The sequence below is a fragment of the Chrysemys picta genome, chromosome 3, assembly GCF_011386835.1.
Source record: "Chrysemys picta bellii isolate R12L10 chromosome 3, ASM1138683v2, whole genome shotgun sequence".
NCBI classification, from domain to species: Eukaryota; Metazoa; Chordata; order Testudines; family Emydidae; genus Chrysemys; species Chrysemys picta.
The window spans coordinates 121,300,009-121,326,903 of NC_088793.1; the positions used below are offsets into that span (position 1 = coordinate 121,300,009).

The following is a 26,895-nucleotide window of genomic DNA, read 5'->3' on the forward strand; positions in this document are numbered from 1 at the left end:
TGTAGGGTTGAATGATTATAGGGATAATTATTGAATATTTCATTATCCATCCTGTACATAATCCATTTAACACAAACTAAATTGCATCCAGACTGCACTACAAGAGCAAGTCTTAGTGCTTGTGAAGAGCATAGAACAGATAGCTCTGGAAACAAAATGTGCATAGGAAGTAGCAGTGCATGATTGCCAAGACTGCCCGCCGGTGTCTTAAATTCTGTCCTGACAGCGTGGAAGCCACTGAGTCTTTTCATTGACTTCAGTGGGCTTTGGATTGGATCCCTTGGCTGGATCTGAAATATTTTAGAATTGAGGAGTTTTATTAGCCTGATCCAAAGCCCCTTTAAACAACGGAAAGACTCTTATTGGCTTCTCTTTATTTGAATCAGGCTTTTTGCCATTACCAACAGGCATCAAAAGGATAGTTTCTCCATTCATTGTTATGGTAATTTCTGGGGGAAAGGGAGTAATATACTAGGCCTGATTCCAATATTTACATGGGTATAAATCCAGAGTAATGCCACTGAAGCCCATCTAGTTATACCAACATCAGTGAGACCAGGATCAGGCCCAGTGTGATTATACCATCAGTTCAGTGGAGTTGTAGGGTGTATACACCTCTACCCTGATATAACGCGACCCAATATAACATGAATTCGGATATAACGAGATAAAGCAGTGCTCCAGGGGGGCGGGGCTGTGCGCTCTGGCAGATCAAAGCAAGTTCAATATAACGCGGTTTCACCTATAATGCAGTAAGATTTTTTGGCTCCCGAGGACAGCGTTATATCGGGGTAGAGGTGTACTATATGTTCATATAGGATTATATAATTATCATTTCCCACAGTACATCTTAAAGTAATGTATGGGTTACAAAGTCTGAGATAGATGGATAGTTGTTAAAAATCACTTTGTTATTATGAGCAAATCCAAAAAAAAAAAATCTGACATACGCAATTCTCCACTCTACTTCCTTTCAATGATGTTCAAGCTTCAGAATAGCAGTGTCAGGTTTGAAGAGTACTTAGTCTAAAAATAAGATGAGTGATTGCAGTTTTAATCCAAATTGAACATCTGTTCACTGAAAATAATATTTGTAATGAATTGTACTTTTAATGTTTTTTTAAAAAAATGCACATAACATGTAAATAATTTTGCCCAAACACTTAAGTTGATTTCCAAATATTTGAAAATATTGGAAGGGTGAGAAGGTTAGTGAGTTAGAATAATATTGAAAATGAATTTAAAAAACAATATTTGGCATTTATATATATTTATTTTTGTTGTGGATTTTAAAAGCACTTTACAAAGGGTGGGTAATATAATTATTCCCCTTTGACAGATGGGAAAAGTGAGGTGCAGGGAGTGGAGGGTCTCACAGCAGGTCAGGAAAACAACGGTTAATAGTATCCCTTTACAACAGGGTTCCCAAACTTTTGAAAGCTGAATCCCCCTTTCAGGGAAATGAAATCACGTCTGCTTCCCCACCTACCTCAGATAATTCTTAGCATCTTTCCCCATTGTGGAAAATGTTAAGGTTGATCTACAATATGATACTTCCTCTCATGCTTTAATTAACAATGAAATAGTTAATAGTGCTCACCTTTAAAGTGTATCCCTCCTAGAATCTGAGTTAGCATCCACTGAAATGAATGGAGAAGTTTTCACCTCGGAGTAATTTTTCCAGGCTCTCTGCAAATTCAGGCAGCTTCTCTGCATCAGTTGAACTTCTTGTTTTGAAGATTTTCTTTGCAACCATAACAGATAGACACTTACTTTTAAAAAATAAAATAAAAGCTGACACTCTTGAGAACAACTAAGCGATCTGTCCAGACTCCCCTCCCCCTTACTGGGGGTACAGCCCACACTTCAGGAAACAATGCTGTATAGAATAGTCTGTTTTAGCAAAAGTCTGTATATTTAAAGATGCGATTTTCTGGGTAACCTACCTGGTGTTTGGTATTTCAGTCCTGACAATCAAGATGGTTCATATAACCAGTGTAGAGTGAAGGCACCATAGAGTCAAGGAGGCTCATAGAAATCCTGTCCCACTTGCAACAGGGACTCCAGAAGGGAAAATGGCCTGAAAGCCTTCTGATTGAAGTAATGGCTTTAATCCCAAGTGCCAGAGCAACAAAAAAGTAATTTCTTTGCAAAGTACAAAATAGAGGCCAGAAAGGTCACCAGACACCTTTTGAATAAATCAGAAAACAGGTACTCCCCCGCCAGAGTAGGGGGAATAAAAGGCTGAGGAAAAGCAGCACAGAAGTTTTGGAGAGTCAGAGAGGGAGTTTCAAAGGGGAAGAGTGTGCCCAGCCAGAGCTCTTATCCTTGGCAAAATCCTGAGCCTGCTGCTAATACAAGACCATGCATAAGCACCAACTCCAGGGCTGGAGCACCCATGGAAAAAATAGTGGGTGCTCAGCATCCACCGGCAGCCCCGCAGACCAGCTCTTCTTTCTCCCCCCTCCAGTGCCTCCCGCTCACCGGCTGGCCCCAGTCAGTTCCTCCCCCTCCGTCCCAATGCCTCCCACCTGCCAGCGGGCCCCAATCAGCTCCTCCACTCCCTCCCAGCGCCTCCCACCTGCTGTAGATCAGCTTTCAGCAGCGTGCAAGAGACGCAGGGGGTGGAGGGGGAATGCTGGGGGGAAGGGGCGTAATGGGGTAAGAAGAGGCAGGGCAGGGGTGAAGCAGGAAGAGGCAGGGTGGAGGTGGGGCCTTGGGGGAATAGATGGAGTGGGAGCAGGGCCTGGGGCAGGATGAGGGTTGAGTACCCACAGGGAAATGAGGAAGCCGGCACCTATAAGACCACGTATGTTGCCTGAAAGGACTACATGGAAAATGCCAGGGCAGAGACCAAGAGATATGAGACACTTATGAGGACAGAAACACTGCCTGAATCAGCCCTCCTCAGAAACATCTCAGTTCCAGACTCCACCAAGGGCCAAGGAAACAGTAGTCTCAAGAAAATAGAATCACAGTAATGTAGGGCTGGAAAGGAACTCAAGAGGTCCAGTCCCCTGCACTGAGCCAGGATTAAGGACACCTAAACCATCTTTGACAGGTGTTTGTCTAACCTGTTCTTAAAAACCTCCAAGTGAGGAAGGCAAGCAGAATATGGTCCCTAGAGCCTAATTCTGCAGTTGCGATATGTGCATAAGGCTTATTGATTTCAATGAGAGTTACATGTGGGGAACAGTTACAGAGTCGGGCCTTGAAAACAAATGATGCAGCACAAATCCTGTACCCCTTTCTTTAATCGTCCTTTCTCCCCCGATTATATCTTGGACAAATGTTCATAATCCCAAACCTCTGACAAGTCTGTTTCTAATCTTATTACTCAGAAACTTCCTCTACTGTAGGGTGACCAGATGTCCCAATTTTATAGGGACAGTCCCGATTTTGGGGTCTTTTTCTTAGATAGGCTCCTATTACCTGACAGAACAAGGAGCAATGGTCTCAAGTTGCAGTGGGGGAGGTCTAGGTTGGATATTAGGAAACACTATTTCACTAGGAGGGTGGTGAAGCACTGGAATGGGTTACCTAGGGAGGTGGTGGAATCTCCGTCCTTGGAGGTTTTTAAGGCCCGGCTTGACAAAGCCCTGGGTGGGATGATTTAGTTGGTGTTGGTCCTGCTTTGAGCAGGGGGTTGGACTAGATGACCTCCTGAGGTCCCTTCCAACCCTGATATTCTATGATTCTATACCCCCCCCATCCCCTGTCCCGATTTTTCACACTTGCTGTCTGGTCACCCTACTCTACTGGGATCCCCAAAATAACTATAGAGGCTGCTCCGAAGCCCACTGACTGCAATAGAATTTGAATCAGAGCCATAAACTACATATTTCGATGCATTATAACTGAAACATTAACCCTCGAGGGATAGTGCTATCCCGGTGAAACTCACTTTATAGCCACATTGTCTTTCCTCTGTAAGAAATATGTTAAGTAAATGTGGGAAAGAGAGTTGGGCCTCAGCTTGATCCAAATATTTGTTGATATGAAATATAGCGACGCAGGGCTGAATTTGTACTGAAAGAGGTACTGGGGCTCAAGCAACTTTTTTTTTCCTTTCATAACTGACGCATGAAGCCGGACACCAGAGGTGCCGGGGCTATGAACTGCCAAACCTAGAGGTGCTGGGGCTCAGCCCTGGCACAAATTAAGCACTGTAATGATGACTTCCCAAGTCATGCTGCATAAAAATAAGCATTACTTTTGTTGGATGCAGTGTGATTATCGCTAGCCAGTTGACAAAAGGCCATGTTAATTACAAAATATACCCTAGTGCATGAAATCAAATCAAGGAATAGAGATCTGAATAATAAAATACCCCATTAAGACGATACATTTTGAATGTGCTAGGCTGCATTACACTACTGCAATCCAAACTTTAATGCAGCCAGTTTCATGTACATTTTGGTTCTCCAGAGCCCTGGTGGACAATGGATCTTAAACAATTAACCTTTTGTTCTCTTTTCTTAAACATTCTCTTCTTTCCTTTCCTCACACTTTCTGCTCCTCTGTGCCTTTTCTCTCTTTCTATTCTCTACATTTACTCAGTTTTATCATCCCCAATATACTTTTTATGTAATGACCCCCAGAGATGACTGAATGCTCTCATGTGTTTCCTCAAAGTGATGATCAAGTAGGAAGCCCATGCTCCCTGGATCTACCTGGATTGATAACAGTAACACTTATTTTCAGATGCCATAAAGCAAACAAACAAACAAACAAATCCAATTATTCAGACTTGGATCATGAAGTTCTTAGCCCTAGAATTTATTTTCTTCTAATAAAGAAGTTCTTAATCAAAGCGCCAGATTCTCAACTAGTATAAATCAACAATCTACACCAGTTAAGGATCAGGTCCAAAATCTTTTTACTCATTTATATTATATTCAAGTGCAGAAAGTACAATAAGGAGCACAAAAGTCCACTCATTTCAACTGCTTTATTCTTCTTTTGTAATTTGAGCTGTGCAAATCTTTACATAGCCTATGACCGGCCTTTTGGTATTTAAAAAAAACACACAAACCAAAACAGTTTAAAGCAGGTGAGATAGGAAGGATGTTCAGATTTTGAGGTGTGGCAAATACCTGGTGCACGCCTATTAACATGCACTCACCAAAATGAATGCAGGTGCCTTGATTGTTTATGCAGTGAACACATTTTCATAATTACACCCAAATCCTAATAAATCTCCACAGAACCACCATTGTGATAATAAGCCCCAAGAAGCTGCCCCAATATCATGCCAAAAATATTGCGGTAAGCAAAACAAAAGAAACAAAATCTCAGGAATCTCACTCATATAACACCATTACTCTGACTTGCAGCCAGCACAGCAAATACATTCAGAGTTAAGGCTGAAACTGCATCTTTTACTAATCCTGTAAAAGCTGCATATGATATGAATCTGTACGGAATATATTGAGTGATTTTTCATAACATATGTTTCAAATATACAGGCACAACTAGGATGTCTAAGTCTGCTGTTTCTACTAAGACTCTGGGTCAGAGTCAGGGCCCCAGCTGATAATCTGTCAGGGAAGAAGACTGCAAAGGCAGAAAATTGCCACAGTCTCCCTTTCACTAGGGGAGATGTAAAGAGCCAGAATTTCCCCCAAATTGGATTGTGCTAACTGAGAAAGGGCAGCTCTGATTCAGTGCATACCCCCATTGCTGCTTTTGCCAGTGAGATTTATGGAGCCCTGATCATAACTGAAAGAACAGAAACCCAAGGAGAGTTGCTGGTGGTGACGTTGCCTGCCCTATATACCAGTAGGGTGCCCTGGTGCAGGGAGATGTAATTTACCCCTCCTGTGCCAGCACTAGTGAGTCTGGCCGCCTGAATTTCTCCTGCCTTTGTGGGTTTAAAACTCTTAAGATTACCTTAGCTTATTTTTTAGTGTGCTCTGATATACAAGGAAATAAACAAACAAACAGTAGGCCTGATTCTGAACTTCTTGATCCAGAAGCCAATGGGAGTTATACCTAAGCAATAAGTTCAGGATTTGACCCAGACAACAATCAAGTGGTTGGCTGTTCTTAGCACTACTGAACTATTAGTCAAACCAGTGGTCTCCCATGCAGGTCCTGTTCCACTCCAAACCACAGTTCCAGCACCATTCAAATCTGCATTGAGCTTGGGGACATTTCATGTGCATGCATCCACCTGCAAAAAAGCAAAGAAGACAGAACTGTCTTTGGGGCTTAGCAAACAATGTAAGGAGAATGTGTATAAGCCTGTTAACCCAGGGTCCTTGAAATTCATTTCTAAGTAGTAGATTATGCCCATTAAGCTCATCTATGGAGTAAGGGGTGGTGCAGGACTGCTGAATCCCTTCCTGGAGCGCTCCAATACCTGTCACTATACCCCTTTGTTGGATGTGGCTTGCTCCTCTCTGCAAGCTGGTCATGCTCCACAGGTTGGAGGAGTAAGGACTGCAGCTCTGCCTGACCCTTAAAGAGACTGTGCAAGGTATTGAGGAGGACAGAAGGATTCTTGTAACCTCCTCAACTAATCATGTAAGGACTAAGTGAAATCTGGTCCTTCGAAATAGCTCACAACTAGATGAGGAGCTGATAAGAGTGGATTAAAATTCAGTTCTTAACCGGAGTTTGGATTTAACAGCTGTGAAATTGCAAACAGAATACATCCAGATATCCAGATTTTAGTGATGGATTGATATTTATCTCAAAATGCCACTAGCAGTTAAAGCTGAATGGCATTCTTTATATCTGGAGGATTCTTTTAATCATGTTGGTATGTTTCCTATGTTTTTTGTTAAGTGTTTTGCATTCCCCTGTACTTTGAGTAACTTAATCTCCATGTCTCTGCCTTTAATCATGTTTTTTTTAAATGGCTATACATTAAAAGTAGCCAATGGTCATTAAAGCAATGCATGTCAAAGGGTACGTCTTCACTACCTGCCGTATCGGCAGGTAGCAATCGATTTATCCGGGATCGATATATCACATCTCGTTAAGACGCGATATATTGATCCCCGAACGCGCTCACCGTCGACTCTGGAACTCCACCAGAGCGAGCGGCGGTAGTGCAGTTGATGGGGGAGCTGCGGCCGTCGATCCCACGCCGTGTGGACCCCAGGTAATTCGATCCAAGATACTTCGACTTCAGCTACGCAAGTAGCTGAAGTTGTGTATCTTGGATCAATCCCCCACCCCAGTGTAGACCAGCCCAAATGGTAACTATGTCAACTATAAAATGAAATCTCCTAACTCAAGCATAAATGTACAATCTAAACAAATGCTGAAAATAAAAGTCATGACAATAAATCATGATCTCTTTCTTACACTGGAATTATACATAGATTAAACTCCAGATGGCTAATATAATCTCTTGTAAACACAGAAGAGCCAAAGACTATGCAAACTTTTGTATTTAGATGCCTATTGTGTTGATAGGTATATTACCCTTACCGATGTGACACATTTTAAGACAAATTGGGTAATTAGGATGTCTACAGAGAACTGGATATTTTTATCCTTGTTTATATTTAATAGCAAAAAATTGTGAAAGTGAAATGAATTATATGAAAGAAATAGAATGAATTAAAGAATGCTGTATGTATCTTTAAGTAGAAATGAGAAATGCTGCAATCCAGATGTCAGGAAAGCAGACATTAACTGTTAATCGATTGCTCCAATTAAGGGCGATTGGTGAAGCATTAGCCTTAGATCGATAAGAGTTAATAAGGAAGCAGGAGATGCATATTGTGCCCCAGGCAAATTTTACAATTTTGCTCTCTCTGTCCCTTTGTTTAGTTCGCACCCTTTTATCTGTATAAATAAGACTGTTTGAATCTTGCATGGGGGCTCACATTATCTGAATGTATTAGCAGAGCGCTGTGCTAATAAAACAGAGTGGTCTGACAAACTAGGAGTCCTGAGTCTAACTCTGACAAACTGTACTAGTATTATTCTTTCAGGAAAACCTACAATTCTACAGGCTAATCACCTGCGAGTAGAGATGTACAAAGAATGAACATTTTATTACGTGGAAGATTTCAAGATTCTAAATCTTGTTTTCATGCCAATTCAAAATGAAACCCAAACATTGTGAAATTCTCCACAAAAGAAAATTCCAGAAAAACATTCATTTTGGACTGATCGAAACATTTTGTTCAAATAAAATCAAAACAATTCATTTTTGATTTTCTTATTTTATAAATCACAACCAAGTAATAAAATCTGAAATGAAAAGTCAAAAAGGAAATAAAAAACGTTTGTTCTGACAATGTCAAAATGGATCTAATTTGTAGGTGGTAGCTTGGATTTTTTTTTCCCCAGAAAAGAAAGTGTTTTTGATTTCAACCAAACTGTATTTTTGAGTGGAAAACTATTCCATCAAACTTTTACTGACCAGCTTTAACAGTGAGGTTTCCACTTGCCAGGTCTGTAGATCCTGCATGTGGGGGTTTCCTGATTTCAACACACAGCTGTGTAAGGTTGTGTGTGTAAGTACAATGGTGAGGGATAAACACTGAACAGAGATGATGGATAAAATTAAAAGGGTAGACTAAAGACTCATGGTTTCGTTTAAATAAACTGACAATCTGAAATCACTGCTGTGGAAAGAAAGAATACAGTTCAAAGTGTAGACAAGTGAGAGTTGACAGTGCCTAGAACAGTGGTTCTCAAACTTGGGCAGCCGCTTGTTCAGGGAGTGGCGAACCACGGCCAGTGGGAGCCACAATCGGCTGAACCTGCGGACACGGCAGGTAAACAAACCAGCCCGGCCTGCCAGGGGCTTTCCCTGAACAAGCGACGGCCCAAGTTTGAGAACCACTGGCCTAGAAGAACATACACTATTTTGATTTTTTTTTTCAGTGTCTGATGGTATTCTATTTATCTTAGGGTTTCTTATCATGCCCATCACTGTAGTATCTAAGCACTTTTGAGATACAGTATTTTAGATAATGAGGTTCTTAATAGACTCCAGGTAGTCTTCTGCTCTTCCTCATTCTGAGCTATAGGAGTCGTTGCTTGTGGTGTGTGTCTATCCTCTATGAGTGTTATATATAGATTGCTATAAATCATCCCAGTTATGGTGGAAAAGCTTTATTAAATAGGAGAGTCTTACAGCACACCTTGAAGATGATCTAGCTCCACATTGGACTAATCTCCTCTGGAAGCTCATTCCATAGCAGAACCCCTTTGACTCAAAATGCTTTTGTGACTTTGTCTAATTAAAATATAACCATGCAAATCATTATTGCTACCACTGTTATATATTTGCAATGAATCTTATACAAAGTATAACCCTTTCTGGCATGTATTAAACAACTTGCAGGCTGAATGACCCAAAGCCAACCTTTAAAGTCATGTTAGAAAGGTATGTGAATGGTAATTAGGGCCAGTCAATGTTCGATGAACTTTGAAATGCAAACCTATATTGTTAGAACTTAGAAGTGTACTAATTGTCTGAGTGTACTCATAAATGATCGACATATAAACAGACAGTTCCTCTCTGTCACTATAACTATTAATTCAGAGATCAAAAGGGAATATTAACATTTAGCTGAATCTTGGGTGAAATAATGTCATTGTCTATATGCCTCTTTGAAGTTTGTGATAGACTGCCTAATGGATAAATTGCCCTATGTTAATTTGTGTAATTAATTACTGGTGGTGCTCAGGAAACAGAAGGTTACATCAAAAGCCTACTGTTTACCCAGGACTGTACGGCTGCTAGAAAATGGTATAAAAGAGCCTTGGATCCTGATCCTGTCACCTCAAATATGCTTAAGCTTCATCAGGGGAAGTTTGAGTCACAAGATTGAGATCCCAGTTAAGCTGGAACACCCTAATATGATATTGGACATTGGACTATAACCTATGGACTAAATTCTAAAAACTCTTTGCAACTATAAAGCTCACCATCTCTGCTATGAATCTGAACCTCAAGAATTGAACTCATGTCTGTATGTATATTGATCTTTTAACCATACTCTCTCTCTCTTTTCTTTTTAAATAAATTTTAGTTTAGTTAATAAGAATTGGCTGTAAGCGTGTATTTGGGTAAGACCTGGAATATTCATTAACCTGGGAGGTAATGTGTCCGATCCTTTGGGATTGGTAGAACCTTTTCTTTTATATGATTAATAAGATTTTCATTAATCCTCATCATATCTGATTTGGGTGACTAGATATAGGCCTGAGGCTGCGTTACTTTAAGGGAACTGTGTTATTGATTTCTGAGTAACCAGTGAGGTATACCAGAAGCTGTTTTGTGTTGGCTTGGTAAATCTAAGTATTGGAATATCCACTAGCTTTGGGTATTGCCTGCCCCGTGCTTTGCAGTTCACCCTAATTGAGTGACCTCAGCAGGCTCCCCTGGGATCCCAGTCACAGCTTTGTTTCTCAGCTCAAAAGCATTTGATCCTGTGCTCTATAAAGCTAATTGTCCCAGAGGACTGCATCTGTTTTGACAGGTTGTGGATTGAACTGATGGAGCTGGATCTTGACCTGTTGATGGCTTTGCAGATAAAGACCAAGGCCTTCAACTGATAATGGAAGTGGGGCTGGAGCAAGTGGAGGGATTTGAGCACAGGGATGATGTGATCACAGCAGCCAGTCCTGCTGAGGAGGTATCAGATTTTTTTTTTTTTTAAAGAATTAGACAGATTATTCCATTTTTTAGGAAGACTGATACGTTTGCTTCTCAGAGGGAGGCACTGATCATTTCTGTTAGCAGTGGACACTGTCATTTTCTGGCTTTCACTAGCCAGTAGGGAAACATCTAATTTGTAGGTGGTAGTTTGGATATTCCTCATTCATATATTGTAGAGAAATGTAAGAAATTTCTTCTGACAAAATGGTTACATTTTCCAACAAAGTAATTTGAAGCAGAACAAAATAAAGTGTAGAGTTCTGCTGGAATCTCACTTTATTTTTTAACATCAATGATTCCTTACATCGATACATGATAAAACAGAATGTACTAAACAAGGCTGTACTGTTAAAGGATGCATTAGCAGCCTTTTGATTTTGTACCAAGAAAAACTTGACCAAAATATAAATCTGTAGATTATGGGTAACATTACACTGGGAACAATGGGTTGCAAGCAGTCAGCAAATATCAGCACAGAAGCTGGAACGTACTGTACCAGTTATCAGAGGATGAAGCAAGCACAGCACCTTTTTATACTTCACGGCTCAGTTCCAGTACACTAAGAATTCCTAACTTGCTACTATTTCTTGGGGATTTTGCATTCTGTCACACCCCTTGGCCTTGACATGGGTTGGGTTACAAACAAGGGATAGTTCTGTCCTGTTTATAGACAGTTTGTGTAACAATTCTCTTTACAGTAATGCACAGAAAAAATATGTGGTCTATTCTCTTCTTGAGCTGAGTGGTGTATGCAAGCAATGTCCATACCCGTTAGTGGGAGTAATACAAATATGTTCTTCCTGCATCTGGTAGAGAAAAGAACATGTAGTTTTCTGTAGATTAAAACAGAGATTCTGTTGCACACAGTGGCCATGAGAAGGTCATGACCTCAGCACTGCTCCCAGTGTGGCCACTAACTTTATGGTGATGATTTCTGTCTTTTCTACACCTATTCAAGAGCTGTATTTTTAAGACAAATTTTTAAGGCTCTAAATAATTAAATCATCTTCTTACCTCTTTGCCCTCTTCCTCCTACTGGCTCACAACACTCCTCCAAGTCCTATCCCCCTTTCCCACTCTTGATTTCGTGCTTTCATTCCTGCCACTCTTTGTGCTTGGATAAGTCTCCCACTTTCCATCTGCCAAGTGCCTTATGTATTCCTTCTTCAAATCCCCTTCTTCCTACTTCCTTTCTAATAATCTCTCCACTCCTTTTCCTATCTGAAGCCTTAGCTTCTTGGGGTCGGCAACATGTCTTACTCTGTGACGGTAAAGCCCTGTGTGAATAACTGGTGTAATCAATTAGCAGCAGCAGTAGTAATTAATATTCATATTGTTGCTCCTTTTTTGAACCGAGCAGCTCAGCAAAGTTCAGGGCTCTGGAGATGTTCCTGCTGGAAGCAGAAATTGATGGAGTCTGGTATTTTCTTTGATGCAATCTTGTTTATTTAAAAGTATTGTGTCTCTGAGTGCATAGGTCACCAAGAACAAAAAAAGCAGTTTCTTAACTTACAGCCTCAAGCCTCTGTAGCCAACACTAGACTTAAAGTTCTCACTTTAGCTTTTTCTAGGGTGTCACAGCGCTTACTGGCCATTGTTTGGCTTTCTTCCTGTTTACTTCTGTCTCCTGCCTTCTCTGTTCTTGTCTATTCTCTATTTCTGGGTTCTGCCTGCCTTCCTCCCTCCTGCCGAAAACAAACAACCCCCTCCCCCAATATTCAGCAAAAACCCTTGCAGCCACACAATCCAAAACTCCTGGGTGGACTTTAACAGGTCTTGTTGTAGGAACTTTGTGGGGAGCGCACACATGTGGGTCCAATTATCCCCCAGTGGGTGCTGCAGGGGAGTGTCTTGCTAGTGGGCCAACACTCAACCCTCCAGCTGAGGCCTCTTGGCCCTTTCTTCTGCTCTCAAGGTCCCAGATAAAACAACAAAACAGCTCCCAGTCAGCAATCAATGTTAGGTGATGGTATGAAGAAAAAGAAAGGAAAAACACCTTGTAGGCAGTTTTTGTCAGGATCAGGGCCTCTCTTACTTCTCAGGGCCCTGGGAGTATCACAGTCCACTTCAGAGTTCACTGGGTCTCCAGTGCAAGTTTCAGTCTTTTCCCCCTTTTAGCTTAGGGGAGTCACACCCTCCTTCTACAAGGGCAGGGCCTCTGCAGGCTACCAGCCTACTCTTCAGGGCTGGAAAAGCTCAACAGCCTGTTCCCTTCTTTAACTATCTCACAATTATTTTTGTAAGTGAAAGGTGTATGCACACATCAATTTCAATGAGGTTTTATATTCACCTACAAGGTTTATCCCAGCTCATAACACTATGTCGTCATTCAGTTAGGTTGTGGTAAATACCTCAGTATAGTTTGTAGTACAAATGTTATGAGAAAAAATAGTCACTCCGGAGTAATTCACATTAATTCTTTGGGTTACATCCTGGTCTTGTGTCTGTTCATCCCTCTCTGTGCCCACTTACCTCACACTAGTGTCAATGTTTGCTTCTCTTCAAACATGCACAACTAGTGATTTGCTCAGGGAACTGGTTATCAGGACTCTTGATTCTTCCACTGACTCAGTGTTTGATTTTGGGCAGATCACTTAAGGCTCTCTGAGCCTCATTTCCCCGGTCTATAAAACAGATAATACCTGCCTACCTAGTCACAAGAGTCTTCTGAGGCTTAATCAATGGTTTTAAAGCACTTTGTGATCCTTGCATGGAAGGTGATATTCTAAGTGATTCAGAAACAGTATTTCAGGGAAGACTAGGCTCCTTTTGTGCCTCTCTCTCTCACATGGCTATATACACATTGATATTTGTACTGTAAAATTAATTTTTAAAAGGGAGGTTACTGCAAGTGTTAGTTACTCTCGAATAAACTCACCATTTTTTTCTACTGGTACATGGCAACTAGGACATGGTTTGGTTGTTTTCTTGATTGTTTCTCTGGATGCCTCTTCCCATCGTGCTTGCATGGCTGCATGCTCATCAATCACATATCCCTGCAAAAACAGAAGCAATATAGCCAGTGAATCAAGATCTGTAGCACGGTTGGGGCTATTTACTAGAGTGATACAGACAGGAGGGTCTGAAAGTTCAGTAAAACTGAAGTCTGCTGGAATCCTGCCCCTGCTGCCTCACAATTTAACCCATTTTGGTATGACAGAGAAAAATATTAAGATGGTGGAAAACTGTTGTGTCATGTACAGTACAGTTGCAGGATGGAGATAGCTCAGTCCCTATACAGGAAGCTATTTGCCTCTGCTTTGCAAAATGAAGCATGTTCCATTGTTTTTGAGTTCTAGATTTTATTCACATACATTATATTTCTGGTTACGTGCACAAGCTACCCTAATAAAGGTTAGAGAACAGGCACAAGAATACTGGAGAGGAAATAATAAGAAACTGATCAAGAATAAAGACAGAAAAGATTCCTCCAAATAGTGCAATGTTGATATCAAGAGTCACCATGGAGCATGCATTAAAAGTGACTCCCATGTTTGTCCTATTTCTGATTGATATAAAATTACCTAATCTACACAGGTGCCCTACTTGAGAAAGCCTTAGCTATCTCTGACCTAAAATCATGATACAAGAACAAAATGGGTGGTAATATCAATAAATAACTTCTATAGTTCAAGGTTTGGAAAATAGATAGCTAATTTCCTTTGAAATATTACTGTGTAAAAACATCTACAGTTTCTGGCTTAAGTGAAGTATGAGTCTCATTAATTGTGTAACCAGAGACTGAGAAGGCTCTCTTGGAGGGTGCACTGGATGCAGGGATGGAATGCACAGACCGTGCAACTCGACTGAGCAGAGGAAAGTTGTACTTGTGTTGTCTCCACTACTCCAACAGTTGCACATCTTCATTCTTTGTCAGTTTCAGGGTGATATACTTTGACACTTCATCATTGTCACTTTCACACTCGCTATCCAAATCCTCAAACTCTGTATATGATCATTTTGTCTCCTCTGGCGATGATGTCTGTGTACCTGACGAAACCAGCGTAAAATTTTTCTCCTGCAATGAGACAAGCTTCTTGGTCTCTTGATAAACTTCCTGTCTCTCCTCTCCAGTGAAAACTTTCATTCCCCACATTCGTGGGTGCAGGGAAACTGCTACTCTGTGCATAGGCTTGATTTCAAACTTTTCGATGAGACATTGCAAGGCTTTGGATTTGAGCTGACTTAGACTATCTTCATCAGTGGTAGAAGTATGGAAATGCTTTTTCATCCTTTCGTGGTGAGTGAGCTATCATGACTGCTCTAGTGCATCTGATGCTAACTCTGTTAAGATGCTCAAGGTGTTGCGATCAAAGCTATCAATGAGCTTAGTATCCTCCTTTTCTGTCAAAATTTCATATAGTCTGTCTCACTGCTCCTCGATTGTCTTAAATGTGAGTAGTTTGCTGTTCCATTATGTTTCTACATTTATTTTCAGAGACTTCTGTAGTCCGCTTTGAAGTCCAAATCTCCTGACATTCATAATGAGATATCAGCTTGTGTGGATAAGTTTGGTTACTGCTTCCTCTTTCTGGTTTCCCGGTTTGGTAGTGTGCTCAAGCACGATATTTATAATGTGCACTGAGCAGCTTATTCACACATAGGACTTGAAAGCTGCAACCATGTTCGCTCCCTGGTCCATAACGAAAACCCTCTGGTTGGTAATGCCGCGTAGAGCAAATCTTCGGAGTGCCTGAATCACAGCTGATCAACTGTTCTCTGCAGTTTTTGGTTTCCCGCTGTCAAACTGAGTCACACAAAGCACCCACTCCACTGAACTGTTGTGACTCTATGTAATGAACAGTTACTCCCAAACAGGCAACATTTCTGTAATCATCCATCCACAGATCAAGGGCAACCCCTCCATCCAATGTGCCAAGAATGTTTTTCAGCTCCATGGAGATTCGTTTTCTTTTTTCCTTCTGCCACAAGTGCAGCATGCCGGGCTACAGTTGTGGAATGTGGTATTAGCGCACCTGCATCCATTTGACCAATCAAATATTAAGCATATGCAAGAACGCCTGTTGAATGGTGATTTGTTACCTCTTAGACTCCATGGACTTTCAGAATGCTCAGTGATTCAAAAGGGGGTTGCTGGTGCCCAGCACAGATGCACAGAGGATGTGCAAAGAACAACACAGAATAGACAGGGATGGGCGGAGCCTTGTTTGTGTCCTAAGCAACATCTTACAGGAAGGCGTCATATACCGCGCACTTCTAAAATGACTGCTATACAACTGTACATTAGTAGCTTCTCAGAAACAAACAAGCAGTTATTGTAAATAGTGAAGAAAATGTAATATTAGTCCTGCATCTGCCTACTCTTTACAGTAGAATGACCTAGGACAGCAGTCTGAACTGCCTCTGAGAGAGGTTTCAGCACATGACTAGGAACACCTGAGTCTTAATCTGGCTCTCATACTGACTCCCTTAGTGGGTAAAGGAAAGTCACATAACCTCCCTGCTTCCATTTGCTGACCTGTAAAATGAGAATCACAGTATTTACTTCACAGAGTATAGTGAGAGTTAATTACCTACTGACTGTAGAGACAATTAAAGATGAAAAACACAGTATAAGTAAGTACTATTATTGTTTATTGTGTGTGTAGACTAATATCTGCAAGAGAGAAACAGGTGTAATTTTTGGATTCAATCCAACAAAACTTGAATGGCAATGTTTTACCTAAATTGAGCTAATTCAAAATTATACGATTGAATGCTTGGAAGCGTTCTTTTCCCACATCTCAGTTTTCTTTGTTGTGACCTCGTAATACCAGGCGCTGCGCCAAAATCTCACATGCCAAACTGTTGACTTGATTTGTGTCATTTGTGTTTGATCTTGATTTTGAAAACAAATTTGAATTTGGGAGAGGATCATTTTACAAGTAATTTAAAAAAACTCAATAACTTTCAAGTATGAATTTGCATACCATTCAATAAAACAAACCAAACTGACTTTTTAAAAGTCTAAATGATTACACTGGTGTTTTTCCACTGCAATGAGTCTATTATGAAATAGATGCAACAGAATAATATTTTCAATCTATTAGAGCTTTAGACACCCTCCCTACCCTTCTCTGACTGCAAAGTTAAAAATCACTTGTTACAGTAAATAAATGTGAAGAAATGGTCCACAGTGACCCTGTTCTTCCTGAATCAGTAAAGACATCATATCATCCAAATGAGTCAGCCTCAAGCATCCAGATTCTTTACACATAGTTGTCTGGGTACAATGCTAGAATACATATATATTTTCATCTAGTTTATTCCACAAGAGGAACAATAGAAAAATAAAGACTATTTCCATGGTATTGGGGATATCTGTAAAATACCAAGGACTGACTCCATCTTCTCTAAGTGCCCCAGCAGAGAATAAGGAGCATTTTTCACAGTGTAAACATGCAGATAGAATATGATGTCTGGAATACTACTGAGCAGAAAAGGACCTGGGAACTCCCCGAAAGGGCTAATGCAATCCTTAGATGCATAAACAGGGGATCCAGGCAAAATGTCAATGGAATGTGAAGAGTGACTTTTGATGCTACAAAATAACCTTCATAAATGGCTTCATATTTTTACAGAACCCTGTGGAAGCCCTACAGAGCATCTAAAGTCACGGCTTAGGAGTTGCCAGTGTACTGCAGAACACTGTGGCCAAAAGGAAAATTATCCTAATGGAAGATCAGATTGTTTTGAGATTCACTGGACAGAAAGGGGCAGGGAAAGGAGTCAAGATGGTAGCAAAATAGGTCTGAAAGAAGCAGTTCAGTGGTAGAAGTAGAGGTGAAGGGGACAGAAGTGAGCTTTTTGTTTCTGTTTTATATCATTAAAACTCCCCTGTGGTATTGCAGTCTCATGTACTATAAAAACTGTTGAGGGCTTCTGAAGGCAATATAAGTAAATAATACTGTGAAATAGCCTGATAACACACACACTGGAGTTAACATTTCTGCTATTCTGTGACTTACTTGTCTCCATCCCAATAGCATTCTTACATACATTTGATTTGTCCATTATCACATACTCTGGTCTTTTAATTTCAGTTTGTGTGACCAGACTGAGCCAAAAGAGAGAAAAATCATAAAGAATACTGTAAAATTACTGGATTTTCCTTCCTCCTCCTTCTCTAGGACCATCCATTGCCAACAGATGAATGCCCCTTTTTTATCAGTTTCAAAATTGACTTCAGTGGTACTAGTGCACAGCAGAAAAACTCTGAAGAAGTTCCTTGCCTTATGGGTCTTTGAAATGGTGTTCAATGCTGCAGCTTCCTGACACTCATATAGGTTTTACTGAGAAAGAGTGAGATCAAGAGAGCATGTGCCCAGGCACCAAATCCCTGTTCTCCTAGTACACCCAGAAGGTATGCTTAATTAGAACAGCGTCTTCTCTGAAACAAAGAATTTGTGGGGAAGATCTAAAGCTGCTGTAAATCAGAATAGCTCCACTGAAATCAACAAAGTTCCACTGAGTTACACCAGCTGAGGATCTGACCCAGAAAGCCCAAGCTGCCTTAGAGATGCAGTATGGTATTATATGGCTAACTCTACTGGAGACAGATGCAGATATATTTGCCCAGGACGCCCAGAGGAGCTCTGAGCCCCACTGTGAGCGGAGGTGTGGGGAAGCTTAGCTTCCCCCCCCTCACCCCAGTCTCCATTACCCACTGGTCAAGCAGGTGCTTGGGGTGGCCACTCCGGAGAGGGGCAGCACGTCCAGCTATTGGGCGGTAATTCGGTGGCGATCCCTCACTCCGGCTTGGAGCGTAGGACCTCCCGCCGAATTGCCGCCGCAGATCGCGATTGCGGCTTTTTTTTTTGGCTGCTTGGGGCGGCCAAAACCCTGGAGCCGGCCTTGCCCACTACCCATGTCTAAAATGCTATTTGCAATGTTTTTCAGCATAGAAATCGAGCCAGGAACTAAGCTAGCATGAGAATGAGCCTATCTGAGAGGTCAACAACATATACATGTTCCTCCTGATGATTCATGCCCCATTTGAAGATTTAATCAAAAAGCCAATGTGCCTCTTCCTTTCCTATTAATAACCCAGCTTCTTGCTCCCTCTTGCATATTTTAATATTATAATATTTATATTACACAAGCTCCTACATGCCACATCCAGGTTGTATCCCATTGTGCTTGGTCCTGTATAAACATATAATGGCAGTCCTTACCCCAAAGAACTAATGGCTTCTTTTTCACTGATCAGCTTGTCCAATACTACACCTGAGCTGTGTCTTCTCCTCTTCCTCATATTCCTCAGAACTAGAACTAGATATCATATCCTCAGCAGTATTTTGACATAGATATTTATCACCACTATTACATGTGGAAATAGACTTAGAAACCATAATACCTCTGTGCACTGGATATGCAATATCAAGGGCCAATATATTGACCACTAATTGTTGCGGACAAAACACTGCTACAAGATGGGCACTAAAGGGACATATATAACTGAGTGTCAGCAGCAAATTGACCTGGACCTCTCTTATGATTAACATTTTCATATCAGTTACCTTGCCAATCATTAGTATGGTAAAAGACTAAACTATTAACATTCATATGCAACCAGCTTCTAAGAAGGTGTTTCTTTATATATCCCCTTCAGTTTTACTCCTCTCCATAAAGGGAGCTTCCTAAATTGAAATCTAGATCCCCTAGAATTTCTTTCTTACTACTTCATCCTCATAGTGACATCACCCCTCTTTGGCATGGAAGATAGCACCTGCTTGTGGCTGGCAGTGACATATAATTACTGCAAACTGTCACCAACACCAAGACCAGTCTCCACAACCTTACATGCCTGCTGGGAATCTGTAGCTAAAACAGCAGAAGAGATCAGGTAGATGTTGTTCAGTGGTTATGAAGGACACCTTGGTGAGTACTATCTGTGAATTTCATGCCACCTATTGGTGACTTCAAGAGCTACATGCTCTTAAAAATTCTCAGAGTGGTAGTCGTGTTAGTCTGTATCCGCAGAAAGAACGAGGAGACTGTCTGTATCCCTCACTCTCCTGGACCTTGGGAGACAGGCCAGTCCTCGCTTACAGACAGCCCCCCAACCTGAAGCAAATACTCACTGTCACGGAGTATTGGGGGACTCAGGGCCCTGCACCCCCGGCCTCCTGCAATTCACCATGACTCTCAGCCAGCCAGTAAAGCAGAAGGTTTATTTGGATGACAGGAATACAGTCCAGGACAGGTCTTGCAGGCACAGACAACAGGGACCCCCTCAGTTAGGTCCATCTTGGGGTCCCAGGGCATCCCAGCCCCCCTTGGGAGGTCAGAGCAATCTCTGCCTCCCCACCATCTCACCACCCAGCTTCCCAGACTCTACCTTCAGCGACCCCTCCCACAGCCTTTGTTCAGTTTCCCGGGCCAAGGTGTCACCTGGCCTCTAACCCCTCCCTGGGTTCTCATGTTACACGCCCAGGTATTCGCCCTCGGGCAGACTATCCTCGCCACACTCCCCTGTCAGCATTCACAGACCACAGTAAGAACAGTCCCAGTTCGTCACACTCACCAACAACCACACACCACACAACAAAAACACTAACCCAGAAACCTCTCCTTGCAACAAACCCCATTGCCAACTCTGTCCACATATCTATTCAAGGGACACCATCATAGGACCTAAGCACATCAGCCACACCATCAGGGGCTCATTCACCTGCACATCTACCAATGTGATATATGCCATCATGTGCCAGCAATGCCCCTCTGCCATGTACATTGGCCAAACCGGACAGTCTCTACGCAAAAGAATAAGTGGACACAAATCAGACACCAATAATAATAACATTCAAAAAACAGTCAGAGAACACTTTAACCTCCCTGGACAATCAATTACAGACCTAAAAGTGGCAATTCTTCAACAAAAAAACTTCAAAAACAGACTCCAACGAGAAACTGCAGAACTGGAATTAATTTGCAAACTGGATACCATCAAATTAGGCCTGAACGAAGACTGGGAGTGGTTGGTTCATTACACAAACTACAAACTATTTCTCCATGCTAATTTTTCCTCTACTGGTACTCACACCTTCTTGTCAACTGTTTGAAATAGGCCATCCTGATTATCACTACAAAAGTTTTTTTCTCCCGCTGATAATAGCCCACCTTAATTGATTAGTCTCGTTAGAGTTGGTATGGCAACCCCAATTTTTTCATGTTCTCTGTATATAAATATATCTTCCTACTATATTTTCCACTGCATGCATCTGATGAAGTGGGTTTTAGTCCACAAAAGCTTATGCCCAAATAAATTTGTTAGTCTCTAAGGTGTCACAAGTACTCCTCTTTTTAAAAAAAATGCTAGGAAATCAAGCATTATAGGCTAGCTTGCAGCTAATAAGCATTACTGTTAGCCTTTCCAAGAAATGCTTTAAAAAACTTTTCAGTAGAATGCTTGACGACACTCACTATCTCTCTTGGTAACAATGATTCATGTTGTAGTTAAACATGAAATTGTTTTGATCTCACTTTTATAGAGTTACAAACTGCAGACATTTAGACCAACAACTTTATGCTCTCTAAAATAGCGAGTATTTGGGACCCCTTTAATATTAAACATCTGTTCAATTTTGATTTTGCTTCTAATTTAATTACTGTACTTACATAAACTTAGAGAAGCATGGAGTATGTATAGATGAATAAGGAGGACTGGAGGGCTCAAGAGACTGGTAATAGAACATGGGGCTTTTCACCCAAGGCCCCTGGTGAATATCTCACCCATGCTAACAGTATTTGAAGGTCATTAACATCTGATTGCTGATTGGCGGCACAGCTGAAATGAGTTCACAATCTAATCTTGTTCCAGTTTTTAGTGGACATATATTAAAATCACACACACACAAAATCACAGTTGGTACTATGTGATCTCTCAACAGACTACACAAAGACTATCAGGAGACTGAGAACTATTTTCTTGCGCCAGAGTTCAGGTCAGGTCACATTTGTACTGTGGTACAAGAACATGGTAAAAACTACATGATCTGCCACCACACATTTAGCTTTCACTCTTTGCCCAACTCTATTCAGTGTTCAGCTGTACAATCTGCCAGTGTTACTAAAAGACATGTTTGCCAGAGGAACACCACCAAATAAGGGATATACCTCACTGATTTAATTAACACTGTACTACTGGATTCTGCTGTAATCCACCTCCCAGTCACAACACCAACACAGGCACTTAATGATAAAATGAACTAAAAATAACTATTCTAAAATATAAGGCGATGAAACATATGGTATAAGGGGCAGCATGGGAATTTCATTTTGTCCCACATACCTCGCATTTTAAGCAGTATTAGTGTGGTTAATTTATCTCTAGCATAGTTTACATATGAATTGGCTCATAATTTTCAATACTTAAGTGCAACACCATTGTATATAAGGCTATTTTGGATTCCTTCACAAAACTGAATTGGTCAAAGCCTTCTTTTTCTCTTCAGTTAAGACTTCTGAGATGCATAGTGCTCATTCCACTGAGCAGAAATTACTCTAGCTCTTCTTCCCCTGGATTATTTAAATCATCAAGAAACCCAGATGCACTGGATTAGCAGTAGGAAGTTATTAGTCACTTGTGGACTTGCACAGATCATGCAATTTTCACATGTTGAAGCTATTCAGATTTAAAAGGCCAGCCGTTGCCAAGCCATTAGTAATTCATTGTGCTTTAATGGCTGGCCACTGCCTGCTTGCAACATCTTAAAAGTGTGTATATTGTCATGATGCAGAATGCAGACCTGAAAAATAGACTTAGAAAGGTATTTTCAAACAGCATGTGGCTATTTACACAGAGATTTTTCCTCCTTTGGTTAGTGAGCAAGAACACATCTGTCCAAAGCTTGGTGGCAATACTTATGTATATATGTTATGAATAGTCTTTATCACATGCCTTTGACTACCTCCCCTGTGTTCTACCCACTAATCCATTTAACGGAACTAGTAACATTCCAAACTTTTGAACAGCTTCAAACACCGGTAATATTTTTAAAAAGGCAACTTGTTGAATGAAGTTGCCAGGGACACATTTTCTTCTTTTCCTTAAAATTATGCTTCTTTGGGGTCCAAAATGGAAAAATTTCAGTTCTGTGCCAGTAACATGTTTAAGTTCTAATATCGCGTGACTTACCAGGGCTCAAAATGGGAACTCTATTCTGTTGGAAAGGGGAGATTTCCAGCTGCCCAGCACACGCTCAGAGACCTGGAAACCCTTGAGAAATTAGAAGTTAAAGCTATCTCATCCTTATCCTCCCATTGCTGGAGTCTCACTGCCATTTTCCCTCCCAAGCAAACGTCAGAGGATCTAGATATAGGACCTAGATTTATGCTGATGGAAGAAGGGTGGGGAAGATCAGAGTGGAGTGGGGAAGAGGAGTGGGTACAGCTGGTGAGAACTGTAGAGGGGTGAGGGGAACAAGGAAGGGAAAATGGAGCCAGGGAGCAGAGAGGGAAGAGAAGGAGGAAGAAGGGCAGATAGTACAATGGGTGTGTTGAGAGCCATAGGTTAGTAGCAGATCAACAAGATTACAAAGAAGGGCAAAGTTTGAAAAATGCTTTGAAAGTACATTTGCAGTAGGTTGCCTAGCTAGGCAGCTAGAGTGCATTTCCCCACTCTGCTACGGAGGGAAAAAAATGGTCAAGCTTGAAAGGCAGTCAAAAGCATATGATAAAGACTATTTATAACACATACAAATAGGGATTGCCAATAAGCTCTGGACAATGTGTTCTTACTAAGGAGAAAAATCTGTGTAAAGACCCACCCACATGTTGTTTGAAAATACATTTCTAAGTCATTTTTCAGGGCTGTATTCTGCAGCATGATGAAATATACTTTAAAAATGTTACAAACAAGCAATGGCCAGCCCCCAATGAATTACCAATGGCTTGGCAACTGTTGACTATGTCTGGGTGACCCCAAAGTGGTGTTGGTGGGAATGGTGACAATAAAATATGTTTTAAAGTCAGACAACTATGGAAAAGACCCTTATTGAGAGGAGTTAGAGCAGCAGGACTCCCAAATTGGAGAGGGACTGTAGAAACGGGAGCAATGCTGGGTGATTCTTGCCCTACCACTGAAAACTTAATACCATCATTGTATTAATCTACATGGAAACAAAAGACCAAAGATAAACAATATTTCTCACAGGGCAATACCCTAGTGAATATTAATATATTAGAAAGTTAATCTTGCCTCATAGGGTTCTGTTTGTAATGAAGAAAGTGCCAAACAGAACCAAAATGAGAAAGCAAAGACAGGTAGATATGAATCTTCAAATTATCTTCAGTAAGCCACATTTGCTCACCATACATATTTCACTCCATATAATCCTTATACAAGTGTTTCGTGTGTAGTACACATGAGTGTTGTATTGTGCAATAGCAATTCGTCCCGGACGGGGATTTGAGGACCAAAAAGGACGTATGGTAACCCTACGGGAGTTGTAAGTTTTGCTGCAGCCACTCGCACTCGGGGTCCCCTTACCATGCCTCCCTATTTTCCCGGACATGTTCAGCTTTTTGGAAATTCCTCCCGGATGGGGATTTGAGGACCAAAAAGCTGGACATGTCCGGGAAAATCCGGACATATGGTAACCCAAGACTGCTCTTCCGCTGTTAGCGTCCACTGTAGAAGAAGCAGTGGTCACGTAATGATCTGTAAATGTATGTACGGATAACCATGTGGCTGCCCTACAAATGTCCAATATGGAAATGTGATTGAGGAATGCCAATCATGTTGCCTGTGCTCTTGTTGAATATGCCCGTATCTGCTGAGGAGGCATAGCCAATGCTATCTCATACGTAGTCTTGATGCAAGACATTATCCATCTAGAGATGGTCTGCGCAGAGACTGCTTAACCCTTCATGCAGTCCACATACTATATGAACAGGCAAGGCGAAGCACAACATTGTTCAGTCCTGTTCAGATAGGAGGGAAAAGAAAAACAATCATAGCACTCACACTGTCAAAAAGACTATATGGCTTGACTTTTTTTTAACTCCTTTGTTTTTCCATGATCCAGATGGGATGAAGACAATGTGAAAGATGACATACTTATTTTTTTGTTTGCGGTACAATAGCCAGCACTCCATCTCCTCTATTGCATATTGCAAAAATACAAAGAAACCATTTTGTCAGTAGTATACCACCACCTTGTGGAGAAAATACAGTACTGCTACTCTCTTCTTCACTGTCCCTTAGTTCTCAAGAGAAAAAAAGAAACGGGAACTTACTGTAACCAGGGCCACTTTCTGTTTTCCCTCATCACAGAGAGGTCGATCAGGGGGATGCCCATGTTGCGAACACCATCCGAAGGACCTCTGTCTTCAGGGACCACTTTTGGCTCGGGGAGAAGATCCTGCTGAGATGACCCCTGAGACCCCTGGTTAGTGGACAGCTATCGGGGTGATGTCCTCTTTGATACAGAACTGCCACAAGTTGATTGCATTCAGGCAGAGTGATCTGGAGTGAGCTCCCCCTTGTTTGTTCACACAGTACACTGTGGTAGTTTTGTTGGTGAGTATGTGAACCACTGAATGCCTGATAAAGTCCCAGAAGGCATGACGTGTTGTGGATTGTCCAAAGCTCCAGCACGTTGATGTGGAGCGAGGCCTCCTCTTCCGACCACAGACCCTGCACCCTCAATGATTCCAGATGTGCTCCCCAACCCAGAAGAGACAGAGCGGAAACCACTGACTTGGTCGGCGAGTGCCGTGCGATGGGGACCCCTTGTCACACATTGTGTGGGGACTCCCACCAGCTCAAGGACTCCAGGACTAATGGAAGAAGGTGTACCAACTTGTCCAGAGAATTCAGGGCAGGAAGGTAAACAATGTTGAGTCACATGTGAAGAAGGTGAAAGTGCAACCTGGTGAGTTGGGTGCAAGCAGACATGTGGACCAACAGGCTCAGACACACGCAGACTGTCACGGATGGTTGTGACTGCAAACTGAGGCACAGTTGTTAAATTGCTTGGAAGTGGTCGATTGTCAGGCATGCCCTTGACTTCATGGAATCTAACATGGCCCCAGTGGACTCTATTTGCTGAGTAGGGGCAAAGGTCGACCGCATGGTGTTTAGGAGGAGTCCCAAATGGTCGAGTAAGTGTAGCTTGGGGGCAGGGCCGACTTTAGGAAGTGCGGGGCCCAATTCGAACATTTTCGGAGGGGCCCCGGCAGGGATGACAAAAAAAAAAAAACGTAAAAGAACCCTTTCATTTCTTCCATGTATTATTTACTTTCCATAACTATATAAATAATAATAACATTATGTATTACGTACATTGCTGGCTGGAGGCAGGGCAGGGGCAGGGCAGGGGCTGACTGGAGGTAGGGTGTAGCTGGAGGCAGGGCAGCGGGTGCGGGGCTGGCTGGAGACTGGCTGGCTGCAGGCAGGGGGTCTGGGGCTGGCTGCAGACACGGGCTGGCTGCAGGCAGGGCAGGGAGTGCGGGGCTGGTGCGGGCAGGGCAGGGGGTGCAGCAGGAGCTGGCTGTGAGCAGGGGCTGTCTGGAGACAGGGGCTGGCTGCAGGCAGGGCAGGGGCTCCACTGCTTCTACCGCCCCTGCCCTTTAAATAGCTGCTGGAGCCCTGGGGAAGCAGCGGGGCTCCCGCGGCTATTTAAAAGACCAGGGGGGGCAGAGGCAGCTGGAGCCCTGGCCCTTTAAATAGCCGCCGGAGCCCCCCGCTACCCCAGGGCTCCAGAAGTGGGGCTCTGGTAGCAATTTAAAGGGCCTGGGGCTTCCCTGGAGCCCCAGGCCCTTTAAATTGCCCCCTGGGGAAGCCGGGCCATCCCGGTATGGCGTACCGGCGGCGGCAAGGGCGCAGGGCCCTCTTAGGTGTGGGGCCCAATTCAGGGGAATCGGCTGAATCGGCCTAAAGCCGGCCCTGCTTGGGAGAGCTGAGCACCTTCTCTCTGGATTCGTCCTTCAGCATCCAGTCATCGAGGTAGGGGGAGATATGGATTCCCTTCCCTCTGAGGTACGCCAGGACCACTGCCATTCATTTGGTGAAGACCCAGGGGGCAGAAAAGAGACCAAATGGAAGACTGGTGTACTGAAAGTGGCGATCTCCTACCATGACTGGGCAGAATGGCCACATGGAAGTAGATGTCTTGAAGGTCCAGATCAGCAAACCAGTTGTTCTGAGACAAAGCCAGGAGGCTAGCTGATAGAGTGATCATGTGGAACCTCATGTATTTGATGAACTTGTTGAGCTCATGAAGGTTGAGGATAGGCCTCATCCCACCATTGGA

General features: G+C 42.2%; 2 protein-coding genes across 4 annotated transcripts in view; both read right to left on the reverse strand.

Annotated features, from left to right (window-relative positions):
• AGPAT4 (1-acylglycerol-3-phosphate O-acyltransferase 4) overlaps nucleotides 1–2,466 on the reverse strand; it is a 183,453-nt gene extending 180,987 nt beyond the window's left edge. The window contains exon 1 of the mRNA XM_065590394.1: nucleotides 1,601–2,466. The gene's annotated coding sequence lies outside the window, so the exon portion shown is untranslated. The remainder of the gene's footprint in view (nucleotides 1–1,600) is intronic.
• A 2,472-nt stretch (nucleotides 2,467–4,938) lies between these two features.
• Nucleotides 4,939–26,895, reverse strand: part of PRKN (parkin RBR E3 ubiquitin protein ligase) — a 1,174,462-nt gene continuing 1,152,505 nt past the window's right edge. For all 3 annotated transcript variants that reach the window (XM_065590384.1, XM_065590382.1, XM_065590383.1), the window contains 2 exons: nucleotides 13,515–13,632; nucleotides 4,939–6,175 (listed from right to left, as the gene is read on the reverse strand). In XM_065590384.1, coding sequence (XP_065446456.1) covers nucleotides 6,066–6,175; nucleotides 13,515–13,632 — 228 coding nt within the window. In that variant the 3' untranslated portion in view covers nucleotides 4,939–6,065. The remainder of the gene's footprint in view (nucleotides 6,176–13,514; nucleotides 13,633–26,895) is intronic.